General features: G+C 39.7%; 3 protein-coding genes and 2 non-coding genes across 5 annotated transcripts in view; 1 reads left to right on the top strand and 4 right to left on the bottom strand.

Annotated features, from left to right (window-relative positions):
• The first annotated feature begins 620 nt into the window (after positions 1-620).
• TRNAS-GGA (transfer RNA serine (anticodon GGA)) lies at positions 621-707 on the top strand. The gene has a single exon. It is a non-coding gene; the product is annotated as a tRNA-Ser (tRNA).
• Positions 708-873: 166 nt separating this feature from the next.
• LOC128133267 (30S ribosomal protein S4, chloroplastic-like) lies at positions 874-1,874 on the bottom strand. The gene has a single exon (XM_052770418.1). The coding sequence runs from the start codon at positions 1,642-1,644 to the stop codon at positions 1,039-1,041; it is 606 nt and encodes a 201-aa protein (XP_052626378.1). The 5' UTR covers positions 1,645-1,874; the 3' UTR covers positions 874-1,038.
• Positions 1,875-1,986: 112 nt separating this feature from the next.
• On the bottom strand, positions 1,987-2,059 carry TRNAT-UGU (transfer RNA threonine (anticodon UGU)). The gene has a single exon. It is a non-coding gene; the product is annotated as a tRNA-Thr (tRNA).
• A 1,286-nt stretch (positions 2,060-3,345) lies between these two features.
• On the bottom strand, positions 3,346-4,629 carry LOC128133266 (NAD(P)H-quinone oxidoreductase subunit J, chloroplastic). The gene has a single exon (XM_052770417.1). It carries the CDS (start codon positions 4,621-4,623, stop codon positions 4,147-4,149), a length of 477 nt encoding a protein of 158 aa, XP_052626377.1. The 5' UTR covers positions 4,624-4,629; the 3' UTR covers positions 3,346-4,146.
• Positions 4,630-16,729: 12,100 nt separating this feature from the next.
• LOC128133265 (ATP synthase subunit beta, chloroplastic-like) overlaps positions 16,730-17,500 on the bottom strand; it is a 1,623-nt gene continuing 852 nt past the window's right edge. The window contains exon 1 of the mRNA XM_052770415.1: positions 16,730-17,500. This exon is cut by the window's right edge and continues 852 nt beyond it. Coding sequence (XP_052626375.1) covers positions 16,796-17,500 — 705 coding nt within the window. The 3' untranslated portion in view covers positions 16,730-16,795.

Below are 17,500 nucleotides of genomic sequence, written 5' to 3'. Positions count from 1 at the left end.
CTTATTTGATTGAAGTTACAGCTTAGAATAACCTCAGTTGATTTAATTATGATACAAAGAAGAAAAAGGATCGAATAATCATTGTATGATGAAAATAGAATAACCGCCTATTTTTTTGTGTTGTGTACTTAGGGGTATACACTATACAATCAACTATAAAAAAAATTGTTTATCAATTTCTATTTGTAATAGATAGATGGGATAAGGATTTGTGTTGATAACTCTAAAACTAGTCTAGAAAGGAATTTGAGAATTCTTATGATATGGAATCGTAGTCTAAATAGAATCATGATCTAAAGATATCCATTAACCATAGTCTACAAAATATAAATCCCTCGCTTAGTTGATTCATTAGAATTTCTAATTTATTGATTTAATCCGGTCGGTATAGTATAAATATATAAATAGAGAATTCAGAAAAAGAAGAGAACATTTTTTGTAAGAAATTTTTTTTATCTTTATCCCCCCAACCTAGAAGGAAAGATACTTCTTTTACTATGATGAAAAATTTTCGATTTTGATCGCTTTATAGTTAGAGTTGATTGGTTGTACCTACCCAATAATCTAGAATGATTCACTATTCACTCGATTTTAGTTTTTTGGGTCATAATCATTATGTAGGAGAGATGGCCGAGTGGTTGAAGGCGTAGCATTGGAACTGCTATGTAGGCTTTTGCTTACCGAGGGTTCGAATCCCTCTCTTTCCTTTCCATACCTTCACCTAATTCATCGATCTTACTAACCACAATAGATCAAATAGCAATGGATACGACTATTCCAACAGTTAGACCTTTCTTTGATATGGATTCTCTATTCCTAATGGCTGTGGTACAGAAAATACTGTGTAAAGAAAAGAGTAGAGTAGACAAGGAATGAAAATCTCCCTCTCGGTCTATGATACCTAAATGGAAGAAAAATCCGGATCAAACCCTTATTTATCTTAACCTTAGGTTAATTTACTTCGCCGAAAGGGAGCAAAATGGGTCGAACCCTTATTCTTCCTTATTCTTATTAGTGTTGATTTTATTTTTGTTAGGTTTAAGTCTGACGAGAATAATATTCTACAACTAGCAATTCATTTATTTTCAAACCGACCCATTTACTATCTATTATTTGATTGACTAATCCTTTATATTGGAATGGTTGAAGAGTCAAATGGTTTGGCAATTCCTCATGGGGGGATGAATCGAGAGAATTTTGAATTAGAACTTTAGATTTTTGTTCATCCCTCGCCGCAATAGTATCTCGGGGTTTGCAGCGATAACTTGGTATATCTACTATACGACCATTGACTAAAATATGTCTATGGTTAACTAATTGGCGAGCTCCCGGAATAGTCGGAGCCATACCCAAGCGAAAAAGAATGTTATCAAGTCGCATTTCAAGTAATTGTAGTAAAACCTGACCTGTTGACCCTTTTGCCTTTCCGGCAATACGAACGTATTTAAGTAATTGTCGTTCTGTAAGACCATAATGAAAACGCAATTTTTGTTTTTCTTCTAGGCGAATTCGATATTGGGATTTTTTCCCGGAACGCGATTGGTTTCTAAGATCACTTCGAGCTCTGGGCCTTTTATTAGTTAGCCCTGGTAAAGCCCCCAGGCGGCGTATTTTTTTGAAACGAGGACCTCGGTAACGCGACATAAAGACTCCTTCTTCTTATTTATATTTAATTATTAATTCTTATTGATGAAATTTCATTCTACAAAATAAACCTAAACTAAAAATGAACTAAATTCTAAATAAAGCGAAATTTACTTAGTTATTCTATTAAAGAATAATGAGATGAGTTGGATAAATATCCAGATCTTTATATTCTATATATAGAAAAAGAAAAGGATTCTTTTCGTTAGATAGTTGGAAATTCCTATCACATAATAAATCAAGGGCTTTCGCCAAAAGAGGAAAACATTTTTTTTCAATATTCTTTGATTTCAAAGATGCATTATCAATCATGTAAAACATAGAATAAAATAAATAGAGAAAAGCCGACTATCGGAATCGAACCGATGACCATCGCATTACAAATGCGATGCTCTAACCTCTGAGCTAAGCAGGCTCACATAACATAAATTCGACATGTATAAGAATTCAATAAACTCTTAGAATCTTTGCTATTCACTATTATACTATTTTAATTCTTAGCTATTCATATTCGCTATTCATAATGAATATTGATATATTAAAGAATAGAATATAGAATTTCCATTTTTCTTTTTTATGACAATTAAATATTCTTTTTTTTAATATGAAAAGAATCGACCGTTCAAGTATTTGAAATTTCATGGGTAAATGAGTGGAAGAGAGACAGATGTATAGCGTATGTATCCACCTATATTGAATTGCCGATACAGAAATGATAAAATCGTTTTTGATTGGACCGAATATAAGCCTCCTATAGATATAGAAGATGAAAGAAGATAGACAAGAAATCAAAGACAAAGAGGAGAAAACACTTTTTCGAGACAGTAATCGGCATCTATCTAATGAATTCAACGGTTCCGGTATAAATGAAAGAAAAAGGGGAACGAGATCACAATGAGATTTTCATCTCAAAAAGGGGGATATGGCGAAATCGGTAGATGCTACGGACTTAATTGGATTGAGCCTTGGTATGGAAACTTACTAAGTGATAACTTTCAAATTCAGAGAAACCCTGGAATTAATAAAAATGGGCAATCCTGAGCCAAATCACGTTTTCCGAAAACAAACAAAGGTTCAGAAAGCGAAAATCAAAAAGGATAGGTGCAGAGACTCGATGGAAGCTGTTCTAACGAATGGAGTTGATTGTCTTACGTTAGTAGAGGAATCCTTCTATCGACACTTCAGAAAAGATGAAGGATAAACCTGTATACATACTAGAGAAGAATTGTTGTCAATTGATTCCATATTGAAGAAAGAATCGAATATTCATTGATCAAACCATTCACTCCATAATCTGATAGATCTTTTGAAGAACTGATTAATCGGACGAGAATAAAGATAGAGTCCCGTTCTACATGTCAATACTGGCAACAATGAAATTTATAGTAAGAGGAAAATCCGTCGATTTCAAAAATCGTGAGGGTTCAAGTCCCTCTATCCCCAAAAAGACCATTTGGCTCCCTAATTCTTTATCGTATCCTTTTTTTTTCTTTATCCTTTTTTCGTTAGCGGTTCAAAACTCCTTATCTTTCTTATTCACTACTCTTTATACAATGAGCGTAAAATCACATGTGATATATATGATACATGTACAAATGAACATCTTTGAGCAAGGAATCCCCATTTGACTGATTCACGATCGATATTTTTATTCATACTGAAACTTACAAAGTTGTTCTTTTAACAAATTATAGGCCTGGGGTGAGGCTTTGTAATACCCTTTCAATTGACATAGACCCAAGTTCTCTAGTAAAATGAAAATGAGTATGAGACATGAGGAATAGTTGGGATAGCTCAGTTGGTAGAGCAGAGGACTGAAAATCCTCGTGTCACCAGTTCAAATCTGGTTCCTGACACATGATTAATTTGTATGAGTCTCTATTCTACCAATTAATTGATATGAGCAATTAATTGATATGAATACATATTCATTAAGAGTCTAGATAATAATACATATTCTCCATCTCGTTCTTTAGAACCCCATCTATTTGATTTTTATAGAGGGGGTAAAGAGTTTATTATACAAAGTATGTAAAAAAAAAAGGGAGATTCTATTTTCTCTTCTTTTTTATTTCTTCTCTGGTTCAAAAAGAAAAGAATGTGAATACTTCATACACATATGCATATTCGAAGGTTAAGGTTGAAAGATTCAATAGAGTAGTTGAAGGATGCGAATAAATAAGATTCAGTTTTGTATTTTCTTTTCAATTTTTAATTTACTCCTACATTACATGACTTTATAGATTCCCCTTAAGTGATGTGTGCAGTCCAAAGTTGATGCTGCATAATTCGTTTGGTTCCTCCTATCGACTTGGCTCATCCGAAATAAGTATTTTACAAATTTGAGAATCCCGATTAATTCCTAATTTTATTTTATTGTATTTTTTTATTCTATACATAACAAAAATACAAACCATAAACGAGACTTCAATTACTCTGTTTAATCTAGAATCGAACCTGGAATCTATAGAATTGTATAATTGAAGATTCGTTTTTTATCATTCAATGAGCATCTTGTATTTCATAAAAATTGGGAGCAATATAATCCTTACGTAAAGGCCATCCTATCCAACTTTCAGGCATTAATATACGTTTCAAACGGGGATGATTATCATAAGAGATTCCCAACATATCATAGGATTCCCGTTCTTGAAAATCCACACTTTTCCAAACCCAAAAAACAGACGGAATTCTAGGATCCCTCCTCGGGGCAAATACTTTTATGCATACCTCTTCTGGTTGATCCGCGCCATACTCTATTCTAGTAAGATGATACACACTAGCTAATAGTCCGCCTGGTGCTACATCATAGGCACATTGGGAGCGGAGATAATTGTAACCATATACATATAAAATGACAGCAATGGAATGCCAATCCCCCGGTTTGATTTGTAAAGTCTCTATTCCTTGGTAATCAAAGCCCAAAGATCTATGAATTAGCCCATGCTTAACTAGCCAAGCAGACAAATGACCCTGCATCTGTTTTATCTTTTCCGCATTTTTTTATAAGTATTTCACATTTACGATAAAATTTATGAAGATTGAGCCGCGACTTTTTATTCTGTGCAAAGGAATCCTGTCTAATTTACTAATTCGGGGGAAGATACTGAACTTTTGTATTTGAAAAATGTTTCAGGAGGAATCTCTGAAGTAGATGTCGGTTGATAAAGGAATCCTTGATCATAATTTCCAGTATGAATACTATGCCCAACCTGAAACTTGTGATTGGTAGTAAAACAACGATTCTCTCGCTGAGACATAGTTCTATCTGGATAGATTTCTCGAGATATTTTCTTACGAAGTTTTGTTATAGCATCTATTTATAGGAAGAGAAATGCTGAGAGAGAGAGAAGAGAAATGAAGAGAAATGAACCCTTTCTTTGGAAACCCTCGCATTCTATTTATAGGAAGGCAGGTCTGCCTCGGTACGCGGGGCGTACGCTCGTACGCGCTGCGTACGCGTACGTCATGCATGACCGAAGCCTCGACTGCCTCGGTTCGGATGGGACGGGTTCTTGGGTTCTCGGGTCGGATGGGACGGGTTGCTGGGGAGGTGGGTCGGATGGGACGCCGGGTCGGATGGGACGTCGGGTCGGACGGGTCGGACGGGTCGGCTTCCTCGGATATGGCGACGTGGACGATCCGAGGCCAATCCTCTCGGTTACGCGGGGCGTACAGGAGTACGCAGCGCGTACTTCGGAGAAGGACGCTGACTCCTCTTCGGATAATATCCGAATTTTGAATTAAATAAATAATTAATTTATTTAATAAACTTCAAAAATCCATATCTTCTTCATACGAACTCCGTTTTCGATGGTCTTTATATCCACGCGTAGGTGAGACTACGATCTACAACTTTCGTTTAGACTCCGTTGGCAAATTCCAAACTTATTTTTATTATTTATTTTATAACTAATCGTTTTTAAGGAATTTCTTTGAAAAATCATAACTTTCTCATGCGAAGTCAGATTTGGACGTTCTTTTTGTGTACGCTCACGGTTTAATGTCATCTATGACTTTCATTTAGATACCTAAGGCTAAATGTTATCGTATTAAAACTTTGCATTTTTCGTTTGATCGGTGTTGTCGGTTTTGACAGAAATCTTAGAATGGTCATAGCTTCTTCGCCATAACTCAGATTTTAGTGTTCTTTATTTACTTGGAATCTTTAAGACGATATCTACTACATAGCGTACTCCAAATCAGAGCTTTTGAATAATTCATTTATCGATGATATTCCCATTACATTCAAAAGGGGTTACAAGACTCGGTTTATGATGCCCGGGATAACGGGTTGTTACATCATCCCCCCGTTAAACGGAATTTCGTCCCGAAATTTAATACAAGTCAAGAGTTTTAGGGGCTGAGGAAGAGATGCGGATACTTCTGTAGCATTTGGTCTTCCCGTTCCCATGTGAATTCGGGTCCTCTCTTAGCATTCCATCGGACTTTTACTATTGGAATGCGACTCTGCTTGGTCCTTTTAACTTCCCTATCCATGATCTCGACAGGTTCTTCCACAAAGTTAAGATTTTCGTTTAATGCGATTTCATCGAGTGGAATTACAAGTGTTTCGTCGGACAAACACTTTTTCAGGTTCGACACGTGGAATACTGGATGCACTTTGTTAAGCTCGATTGGAAGTTGGAGTTTGTAGGCCACTGGACCAACTCTCGAAATGATTTCGAAGGGTCCAATGTACCTGGGATTTAGCTTTCCACGCTTCCCAAAGCGTATCACGCCTTTCCAGGGTGAGACCTTCAGTAGCACACGGTCGCCAATCTGGAATTCCAAGGGTTTACGTCTCCTGTCGGCATAGCTCTTTTGCCTATCCCTCGAGGACTTCAGTCGTTCTCGTATTTGCACGATCTTTTCGGTAGTTTCTCTGATGATTTCTGGACCAGTAAGGGTGCTTTTAGTGACTAGACCTTTTGCCAATTGGGTGTCGCCCACTTCTGTCCAGCACAGGGGTGATCTGCACTTACGGCCGTAAAGGGCTTCGAACGGAGCGGTCTTGATACTAGTATGATAACTATTGTTATAAGAGAACTCGACCAAAGGCAAGTGAATATCCCATGCCTTGCCAAAGTCGATTACACATGCTCGCAACATGTCTTCCAAGGTTTGGATCGTCCACTCACTCTGTCCGTCAGTTTGAGGGTGGTATGCTGTACTCATGTCCAACCTTGTTCCCATGGATTTTTGCAGTGATTGCCAAAATCTGGAAGTGAACCTGCTGTCTCTATCTGAGATGATGGACATTGGTACTCCATGAAGTCGTACGATCTCCCGGATGTAGGTTCTTGATAGTTTTTCCATCCTATCAGTTTCCTTGATAGGTAAGAAATGGGCTGACTTGGTTAATCTGTCGACGATTACCCAAATAGTATCTTGGCCACTCTGAGTTTTGGGCAGTTTGGTTATGAAGTCCATGGAAATCTGCTCCCATTTCCACTCAGGTATTTCAGGTTGTTGGAGTAGGCCTGAGGGTTTTTGGTGTTCTATTTTTATTTTGGCGCAAGTTAAACACTTGCCCACATACGTAGCGATCTCCGCTTTCATGTTTGGCCACCAGTAGAGTTGCTTGAGATCTAGATACATCTTGTCTGACCCTGGGTGTACGGAGTATGGGGTCCTGTGTGCCTCGCTCATAACTACCTCTCTGAATCCCCCAAACTTTGGTGTCCAGATCCGGTTCATGAGGTAGCGTGCTCCGTCACTCTTGATTTCTAAGTTCTTGTCCATTCCCCTAAGGGCCTCACCTGCCACGTTTTCGGGTTTCAAGGCCTCTAATTGAGCTTCCTTGACTTGCGTTGATAGGTGCGAATGGATCGACATAGCTAATGACTTCACTCTCCGGCCTGAGTACTCCTTTCGACTAAGGGCATCGGCTACGACGTTTGCTTTTCCCGGATGATAGCGAATATCGCATTCGTAATCACTGAGTAGCTCGACCCATCGCCGTTGTCTCATGTTGAGCTCCTTCTGATCGAAAATGTGTTGTAAGCTCTTGTGGTCGGTAAAGATAGTGCTCTTCGTTCCATACAAGTAATGTCTCCAGATCTTCAGAGCAAACACTACTGCTCCTAGCTCAAGATCGTGGGTCGTGTAGTTAACCTCATGTGTTTTCAACTGTCTCGAGGCGTAGGCGATGACCTTACCTCGCTGCATCAGAACACATCCGAGTCCTTGGTTTGATGCATCGCAATAAACTATGAAGTCTTCTATTCCTTCGGGAAGGGATAGTATTGGTGCGGTGCACAAGGCTCGTTTGAGCGTTTGGAACGCTCTTTCTTGTTTCTCTTCCCAGTCAAAGGCCACACCCTTCTGGGTTAGGGTTGTAAGAGGCTTCGCTATTCGTGAGAAGTTCTGAATGAACCTGCGGTAGTAGCCAGCGAGACCTAGAAATTGGCGAATTTCTGTAGGAGTCTTCGGTGCTGACCAGTTCTCAATGGCCTTAATTTTGGATGGGTCCACATGGATTCCCTCTTCGCTTACCACGTGTCCTAAGAATTCGACTCTTCGGATCCAAAATTCACATTTCGAGAACTTCGCATAAAGTTTCTCTTTTCTTAATGTCCCTAGAACTTGTCGCAGATGATCGCCATGTTCTTTCTTACTTCGGGAGTAGATCAGGATGTCGTCAATGAAAACGATGACGAACTGATCCAAGTAAGGTCGGCATACTCTATTCATCAGATCCATGAAGACTGCGGGCGCATTGGTCAATCCGAATGGCATCACCACGAACTCGTAATGTCCGTAACGAGTTCGGAAGGCGGTCTTCGGCACATCCTCCTCTAGCACTCGTAACTGGTGATACCCGGACCTCAGATCAATCTTAGAAAAATAGTTCGCCCCTTGCAGTTGGTCGAATAGATCATCTATGCGTGGTAGGGGATAACGATTTTTGACCGTCAGTTTGTTGAGTTCTCTGTAGTCGATGCACATCCTGAACGATCCATCTTTCTTTTTCACAAACAACACGGGTGCTCCCCAAGGTGAGAAGCTCGGTCTGATGAATCCTTTTTCCAGTAGTTCATTCAGTTGACTGGATAGCTCCTGCATCTCTGCCGGGGCTAATCGGTAGGGTGCTTTGGCTACTGGGGTAGCTCCGGGAATCAGATCGATTCTGAATTCGACTTGTCTTACGGGTGGTATCCCTGGAAGGTCCTCGGGGAACACATCGGGAAAATCGCAAACGTCGGGCACATCCTTGATGTCCCGGACTTCGCGTTTCACGTCTACAACATGTGCAAGAAATGCGTGACACTCCTTTCGTAAGTGCTTCTGAGCTTGGATACTTGAGATGATTCTAAGAGTGGTACTAGGTTTGTCACCCAAGACAAGGAAGGTTTCGCCGGTTGGCAGATTAAGGCGAACGGCCTTATCGTAACATAGAATGTCCGCACGATGTGAACTCAGCCAATCCATGCCAATGATGACATCGAAACTCTTAATCGAGACTGGCATGAGGTTGATTTGAAAGGGATTATCGTTTAGAGTTAGGGTGCAGTTTAAATATATCTCTTTAGTGCCTTCAGTTTTCCCGTTGGCCATTTCTACTATGAACGGTTCACTTAATGATTGTGGTATTGGTTTTAGCATGCTTTTAAAGTCGTGACTCACAAAACTCCTTTCCGCTCCACTATCAAACAAAATGCATGCATACGAGTTATCGAGAAGAAACGTACCCGTAACAACAGTAGGGTCCGCAATGGCTTCATCTTGTCCCATTGCGAAAACTCGGCCTCTTCCGCCGGTATTCCTGTTGTTTGCCTTCGGGCAGTCCTTGCGGTAGTGCCCTGTGCTCCCGCACTCAAAGCAAGCGCGGCTTACTCCGATATTAGCAGTGGGGGCGGATTGTTGGGTTGGCTCCTTGCAATAGCGGGCTGTATGACCCTTCTTATTGCACCTGGTGCATTGAAGGCCATGACAGAGACCGTGATGGTGGAAGTTGCACTGGTTACATTTCGGTAGCTTTCCATTGTATGAACTTGTGGGGGCAGAGTTGGTAGGTACAGTAATAGCGTGGGTCGCTATCACTTGTTGTTTCTTGGGGTTCTCCTGGAGGGTTTGTCCCCTCCTCTTGTTCCAAGGCCTACTCTGTCCCTGAGCCTCCCTAGGTGGATTTGCGGCTGTTGTGATGGTACTCTGTTTCGCTCCGTGATCGATGAGTCGTTGCGCCAGGCGTTTAGCGCTGTTGTAGGTGATAGGGTTGGAGGCTAGGACATGCCCTTGAATCTGGGGTGACAACCCCCAAATGTACCTTTCGACCTTCTTTGATTCTGGGTTGACCATGGTAGGGCACAAAGCAGCGAGATCGTTGAACCTAGCTGTGTAAGCGACTAGGTCAGACCCGACCATTTTCAAATTCCAGAGTTCCTGCTCAAGCTTTTGCACTTCACCCCTTGGGCAGTATTCTTCCAGTAGTAGTACCTTCAGTTCTTCCCAACTCATGGCGTTAGCGACAGTGAGCGTCACTGAGTTCACATGGCTTTTCCACCAAGTGAGGGCTCGATCTATGAAGGTGCAAGCAGCGAACTTAACCTTGCTTGTTTCTTGGCACGAGCAGATCTCGAAGACCGTTTCGGTCTTTTCGAACCATTGCATTAGTGCAATGACTCCGCCACTGCCATTAAAAGTCTTTGGCTTCGAGTTGGAGAACTCCTTGTAAGTACACTCTCTAACATGGCCCTGGCCGGTGCCACTATTGGGATGATTCGTGCTGCTTCCTGTACCTCCATTGGCATTTGAGTTTATTTGAGAGAGGGCTGCTGCTACTGCTGCTGTGATAGCAGCCTGGACCATTGCCGGATCATAAGTTAGTGGTGGAGGTGGTGGTGGGGTTGCATTGGTACGTGCTGATCTACGAGGAGGCATTGCTCTGTCAAAAGGAAAAATGAGATATTATGAGTTTTGGTGGTTGTGAGTTGAATGATATTGAGTTAACTGCCTTAAATAGATTAAGAATTTGGTTTGATGAACAATGGGTTTTGAGCTTGATTTAATAACGTTTGAATGGATGCACTTATGAGTTGAACGGAATACACATATTTAAAACCAGAAAAAGGGGGTATGCCCTATATATATAAAACATATAGTTGTGTTACATCCGAGTTTAGACAAAACTTTTTGACCTTTCTAAAGGTCTCCGATTACAGAAAGTTTTAACGAAAAGAAAATTCTTATCCGAAGTCCTAATTTATAACAAAATTTGAAATCCTGGCAGGTACTACTTGCGACGTAGGTTGCGCTTGGAGCTTGACTCCGCATCTGATTGCTTCGATTCCATTAGGCGTCGATCAAAAGCGGCTTGTTGCTCCCTTAACTCGGCTAGGACTGCAATTATCTGTGCCTGAAATGCCTCAGACTGGAGTTGAACATTATCTTGTATCTTGTCCAGCCTACGGATATCGGAAGTGTGAACCTGCACTTCCACGTTGATATCCCGGAGTCGGCTTGCTTGTACTCCGGACTGATAGGACTGATTGGCTAACTTACCCACCATTACCGGGAGTGCTCGATCAGCCGAACTGCCACCGCGGACATCGTAGAAGTCCCGACACATGCCATAGGGAGGGCGTATGCCTTGTTGTTGGCTCCAATGATGTAGGTGACTTCCCCAGACGGGAGTGGGTCCTTGGAAGTTCCTCACATGGACAGGAGGTTGAATGGGTGGTGGATCGATCACTTCAGGCTCTGAGTCAGTACCGGAGTTATCACCCAATTCTATGGGTTCCTCATCCTCTTCTGGATCATCTTCGATCCATCCTCCGTTGCCTTGGTTGGGAAAGTAGGGGTCATTGGGGTGGTGAAATCCAGCCATTTGACTGTACGAGAAATAGGGTCATAAGAATTGAATAAAGTCGGAACATGCAAAACATGTAAGTTAGTTTAAGTAGCAATTACTCCTATAGCATTTAAATTATTGTGTTTGATTCTAATAACGGTTTGGTAAGTTTTTTAAAATTTGTTGTCCACTGCAGACACCCCTCGGCACACGTTAGTCGGCTCTCGGACAAATATAGTTGATCAGGCTATATCCTTCCCAGTTCCGATTACGTGTCTCAAGGCGTACCGGTACTGTACAACTCATTAATAACACTTCTAATATGGTACGATGTGGAACTGTTATTTATTACTAAATGAATGCATGCTTACTTACAAAACTAAATAGATTTAATTTTAAAAGTATGACTCTTCTCAGAGTGTTTTTGCCCAGTTGAGTTTATAGTTGTATATAAAAAAATGGTTTTGATATACTTAATTCACTATAAACGATGCTCTGATACCAATCTGTCACACCCCCAAACCAGAACGGCGGAATCGTTCGGGGGCGGAGGACGTCATATTCAGTATCATAACAGTTCATAGAAAGGAAAGTACACACCACCATAATATAAATATGTTTGAAAAGTTTACATGATTGTAGGTGTTACATGTTTGCAAAAGAAATCAAATATAAAATGGTGATCCAAAATATGTTACTAACGCCAGTGCGTTAGTCTTCAGAAGTAGTTGCTACCTGGCTAGCGGTTTCCTGTGAATACAAGTTATTTCAAAGAAAAAGTGTCAACATTTAAGTTGGTGAGTTCATAAGTAGTGTTTTGAGAAGATGTATGCCATTCGAAAGTGTTTGCATGTTTTCCAGGAAAACCCTTATTTTCCTATAAAAGTATGAGATGCATATGAATGTTCATGATGTAAATTGCAACTAATTGTACCGAGAAAATCCCTTATTTTCCTATTAGTTGTTTGGTTTGTATACAGGAAAAACCCTTATTTTCCTGACATAACTGGCAGTCTTTAAGACCGAAAATCGCAAGCAAGCGACGTACTTGTAAGTCGTGTCATAGTTTTACATAGTAAAGCTATACGAAAATCGCCCTTATTAAATGAAAAATAGTTTTAATGACTACTTGTTCATAAAAGCATAATACCATAATAATTGTATATCCGATGAGTTTTATAACCATACTAAACATAATATGCCTGTAGCGACGTTCTTCAGGCGTCGTAGCGTTATGACAACTGTCACCCCAAAAGACGGACTGTAGCTAACAGTCAGGGCGCGGGATCATGACTTCCCGTATAGATCTATACACATTTGACACGTTCTCCAAACGGGAGACTCTGGTTATAGACAGGACTTGTAGCATTATTTTCTAATAAAGAAAGTAACGTTTGAAGATATACGCGACTCATGGATTCTCAACTAAGTCCGTAATAAGGTAGTAGTTTGTATGCAAAGTTTAACCTCTTTCACAATGTTTGACAAAGCATAATCATAAGTTCTTTGAATGCATGAAATGACTTAGTAAAGAATGTTACCCTTGATATGATGTGTTTGTATATAAACGTATAAATAAAACATATTTCTATTTATAAACATATTATATCCCAAAGAGGGTAAAGCTGTGTTGTGAGGGGTTTTGTATCATAATAACTTCACAAGATAGTTAAAACAACAGTATGAAAAGTATATCAAAAGGTTAATGTTTCACACGAATTTAGTCATGTGTTAACTTGTATTCCTCCCCAAAAAGAGTATAAAACATTTAAAATGTATTTAAAGAGTGTTCAAAGGGGATATGAACTCACTTGATAGTTTGAAGATTGTGAGGTGGAAAACCGAGCAGAGTTTCGTCTCGGGAAACTGATTTTTCTTGGGATTCTCGGGAGTCTCGGGAGTAGAATCGACCTTCGGGACTTGAGCCAAAATGACTAGAGCTTCGGGTTTGAACGGACACGGAAAACGAGGAAATGCTGAGAGAGAGAGAAGAGAAATGAACCCTTTCTTTGGAAACCCTCGCATTCTATTTATAGGAAGGCAGGTCTGCCTCGGTACGCGGGGCGTACGCTCGTACGCGCTGCGTACGCGTACGTCATGCATGACCGAAGCCTCGACTGCCTCGGTTCGGATGGGACGGGTTCTTGGGTTCTCGGGTCGGATGGGACGGGTTGCTGGGGAGGTGGGTCGGATGGGACGCCGGGTCGGATGGGACGTCGGGTCGGACGGGTCGGCTTCCTCGGATATGGCGACGTGGACGATTCGAGGCCAATCCTCTCGGTTACGCGGGGCGTACAGGAGTACGCAGCGCGTACTTCGGAGAAGGACGCTGACTCCTCTTCGGATAATATCCGAATTTTGAATTAAATAAATAATTAATTTATTTAATAAACTTCAAAAATCCATATCTTCTTCATACGAACTCCGTTTTCGATGGTCTTTATATCCACGCGTAGGTGAGACTACGATCTACAACTTTCGTTTAGACTCCGTTGGCAAATTCCAAACTTATTTTTATTATTTATTTTATAACTAATCGTTTTTAAGGAATTTCTTTGAAAAATCATAACTTTCTCATGCGAAGTCAGATTTGGACGTTCTTTTTGTGTACGCTCACGGTTTAATGTCATCTATGACTTTCATTTAGATACCTAAGGCTAAATGTTATCGTATTAAAACTTTGCATTTTTCGTTTGATCGGTGTTGTCGGTTTTGACAGAAATCTTAGAATGGTCATAGCTTCTTCGCCATAACTCAGATTTTAGTGTTCTTTATTTACTTGGAATCTTTAAGACGATATCTACTACATAGCGTACTCCAAATCAGAGCTTTTGAATAATTCATTTATCGATGATATTCCCATTACATTCAAAAGGGGTTACAAGACTCGGTTTATGATGCCCGGGATAACGGGTTGTTACACTTTTGGTCGAACCATTTAGTGGGCTGGGCGTGTTTCCTTTCAAGATTCATAGATTAGAATCCTATTTTTATTACATATCTTTAGATATCTTTTGATTTTTTTTAGTTATAGTTAAAACTAACTATTGCTCTTATCCAAATTCTCTTGTTTTCATATCAATCTTACCGAGTATTCTCTCTAAAGAAAAGGGATTCTAAATATAATTCTCATTTTATTTTTTTATTTTTTGTATGAATATGTCCATTTTTCTCTTTTTATTAGTGGTTTATAATAGAACAAGTAGTCAGATGTAAGAGAATGTCTAGGAATTTTCATCTCAAGATTTAGAATATATGGGTCTTATTATATTCCTTTTATTAGAATCCAATCCCGATGGAGGATTTTCTATTCATTGAATATCGAAAGAGAAGACTAGGTCTAAGTAAGGTATACGAAGGAAAGCCTATTTTACGTTTTAGCAAAGATATTCGCTTTTCAAACTTTATATTGTGCACAAATAGCGCGCAATACCGACGTAAATTACTATTAGATTTGATTGGGGTTGGGTTAGGTTGGAGTTTTTAACCAGACTCGTGTCATGATACAAAATTCCATAGAATTGGGTATACCAAACGAAGGGTACTATAATTAACTCGTTGATTTCGGACAGGAAAAGATGAAAATTGCAGATGAATTTTCCTACGAAGAGTACTAAACAAAAGTTGGTTTGTTTATCCACAACTGGAAAAAGATCGATTGGGTCCATTGAAATGAAATGTGTTTTTGCTTTTAGTTTGATATTCTACTTTAAACGATCCCCTTGAATGGGCTTATAGTAATGATTGTCTTTTGATAAAGCAACCAGTCAGTTAAAACAATAACGAGGAAATTCAAATGAAAAATGATACAATTTTTTTTTAATATTCATTTTTATTTTATAGGGCTCTAGGGCTATACGGACTCGAACCGTAGACTTTCTCGGTAAAACAGATCAAACTTATTATTATCAAAATGATCTGAACTGTTTCAAAGACCCAACATGCATTTTTTGTGCATTGGGCTCTTTCATTAACTGATATAATATCAGCTAGTCCGCCATTTTTATTTTTTACCGAAAAATAAGGAGATGGCTCCATGTGCTCTGAGTCATTATGTGGATTCAGATTCAGGAACACTACCAAAGTTTTTCAAGGGGGGTTATCTTGACGTAGGTCTGCCTCTGGCCTAGATTAACCTAAGTGAAATGAAGTCTCTATCGCTCTATTTAAAAATCAAATATGAAACTTCGTACACCTTAAAGTTCATAGGACGAAAAGAGATTTTTTTGAGGCCCTTATGCTCAGCCTAGCATTGAATAGACTGGGTATTCACCTTATCAATATATCAAATCAATGATGGGGTCTGTTTGGCACCTAACTGGGCACCTAAACGGACCGAACCCTTGTCAGGCTATTGTTCTCTTCTTCCCTCAAAGTTATGGAATGGAGTAAGACATCGATTTGTCAATAAGATCAATTTTTTTGATTCCATGATGGACTCCCCTGAAAAACATCGGCGTGCGTGTAAACGAGGTGCTCTACCAACTGAGCTATAGCCCTTAGTGCTTGTAATATATATTTTATTATGTCGATAATTTTTTGTCAAGATGAATATTCTCAAGATGACTATTCCATGATCCAAGATCATATTGATCGGTATTGCTTCTAAGTAATATGATATTTATAATCCATCGATGGGATGAGTCCCTTTTGGTTTTCTTTGTGAAGATAAATGACCTACTTAACTCAGCGGTTAGAGTATTGCTTTCATACGGCGGGAGTCATTGGTTCAAATCCAATAGTAGGTAGAACTTATTAGATACCGCGGTCCATGGTATCTAATAAGTTTTTATACCCATTTTCTTTTAGTGATATTGATTTTTTATCTTTTCTATTTCTTTTTCGTTGCATCAAAATCTGATTTTGCTTGATTGTATTTACTCGACAGAATCAAGTCAAACAAAACACCCAAAGGGTGTATAAGTGTATAAATCGATGATTATTCGGACGCACCTACTGGTTATGAAATCGCATTGATAGCCTCTACCCGTGTCCTAGCCCGTCGGAGAGCTAGATTTGCCTCAATTGTTTGTCTCTTTCCTTCAGCTTTTCTCAAAGCAGCTTCCGCTATTTCAAGAGTTTGCTGAGCTTCTTGTGGATCAATGTCACCACTTTTCTCTGCATCATTTACTAAAACAGTGATCTCATTATTAACTATTCTAGCAAAACCGCCCATCAGAGCCATCGTTAGCCGTTGGTCGTTAAGGCGTATTCTCAAAATACCTATATCTACTGATGTGGCAATAGGAGCGTGATTTGGTAATACGCCAATTTGTCCACTATTAGTAGATAAAATGATTTCTTTCACTTTTGAATCCCAAACTATTCGATTAGGGGTCAGTACACAAAGATTTAAGGTCATTTCTTCAAATTGCTCTCCATTTCTAAGTTCATAGCCTTCGCCGTAGCTTCATCGATGTTACCTACCAAATAAAAAGCCTGTTCAGGAAGACCATCTAATTCTCCGGAAAGGATTAATTGAAAGCCTCTAATTGTTTCTGCTAAACCAACATATTTTCCCGGAGAACCCGTAAATACTTCTGCTACAAAAAAAGGTTGTGATAAGAAACGCTCAATTTTTCGCGCTCTTGCTACGGTTAAACGATCCTCTTCGGATAATTCGTCCAATCCAAGAATAGCTATAATATCTTGAAGTTCTTTGTAACGTTGTAAAGTTTGCTTAACCTCTTGTGCAGTGTCATAATGTTCTTCACCAACGATCCGGGGTTGTAGCATAGTTGACGTTGAATCTAAAGGATCTATTGCTGGATAGATACCTTTGGCGGCTAATTCCCTTGATAGTACGGTAGTAGCATCTAAATGTGCAAATGTCGTAGCAGGAGCAGGGTCGGTCAAATCATCTGCAGGTACATAAACAGCTTGAATAGAAGTTATGGACCCTTCTTTGGTAGAAGTAATTCTTTCTTGTAAAGAACCCATTTCGGTACTAAGGGTAGGTTGATAACCCACAGCGGAAGGCATTCTACCCAACAAGGCGGATACTTCAGATCCTGCTTGGACAAAACGGAAGATATTGTCAATAAATAAAAGTACATCTTGTTC

Source organism: Lactuca sativa, chromosome 4 (assembly GCF_002870075.4).
Source record: "Lactuca sativa cultivar Salinas chromosome 4, Lsat_Salinas_v11, whole genome shotgun sequence".
Taxonomy (NCBI): Eukaryota; Viridiplantae; Streptophyta; class Magnoliopsida; order Asterales; family Asteraceae; genus Lactuca; species Lactuca sativa.
The sequence above is the reverse complement of the archived record's forward strand: the minus strand, read 5'-3'. Positions and strand labels throughout refer to the sequence as shown.

Bases quoted from the DNA above. Each gene is read 5' to 3' on its own strand.
- LOC128133266 (XM_052770417.1), bottom strand. From the start codon at position 4,623: ATGCAGGGTCATTTGTCTGCTTGGCTAGTTAAGCATGGGCTAATTCAT.
- LOC128133267 (XM_052770418.1), bottom strand. From the start codon at position 1,644: ATGTCGCGTTACCGAGGTCCTCGTTTCAAAAAAATACGCCGCCTGGGG.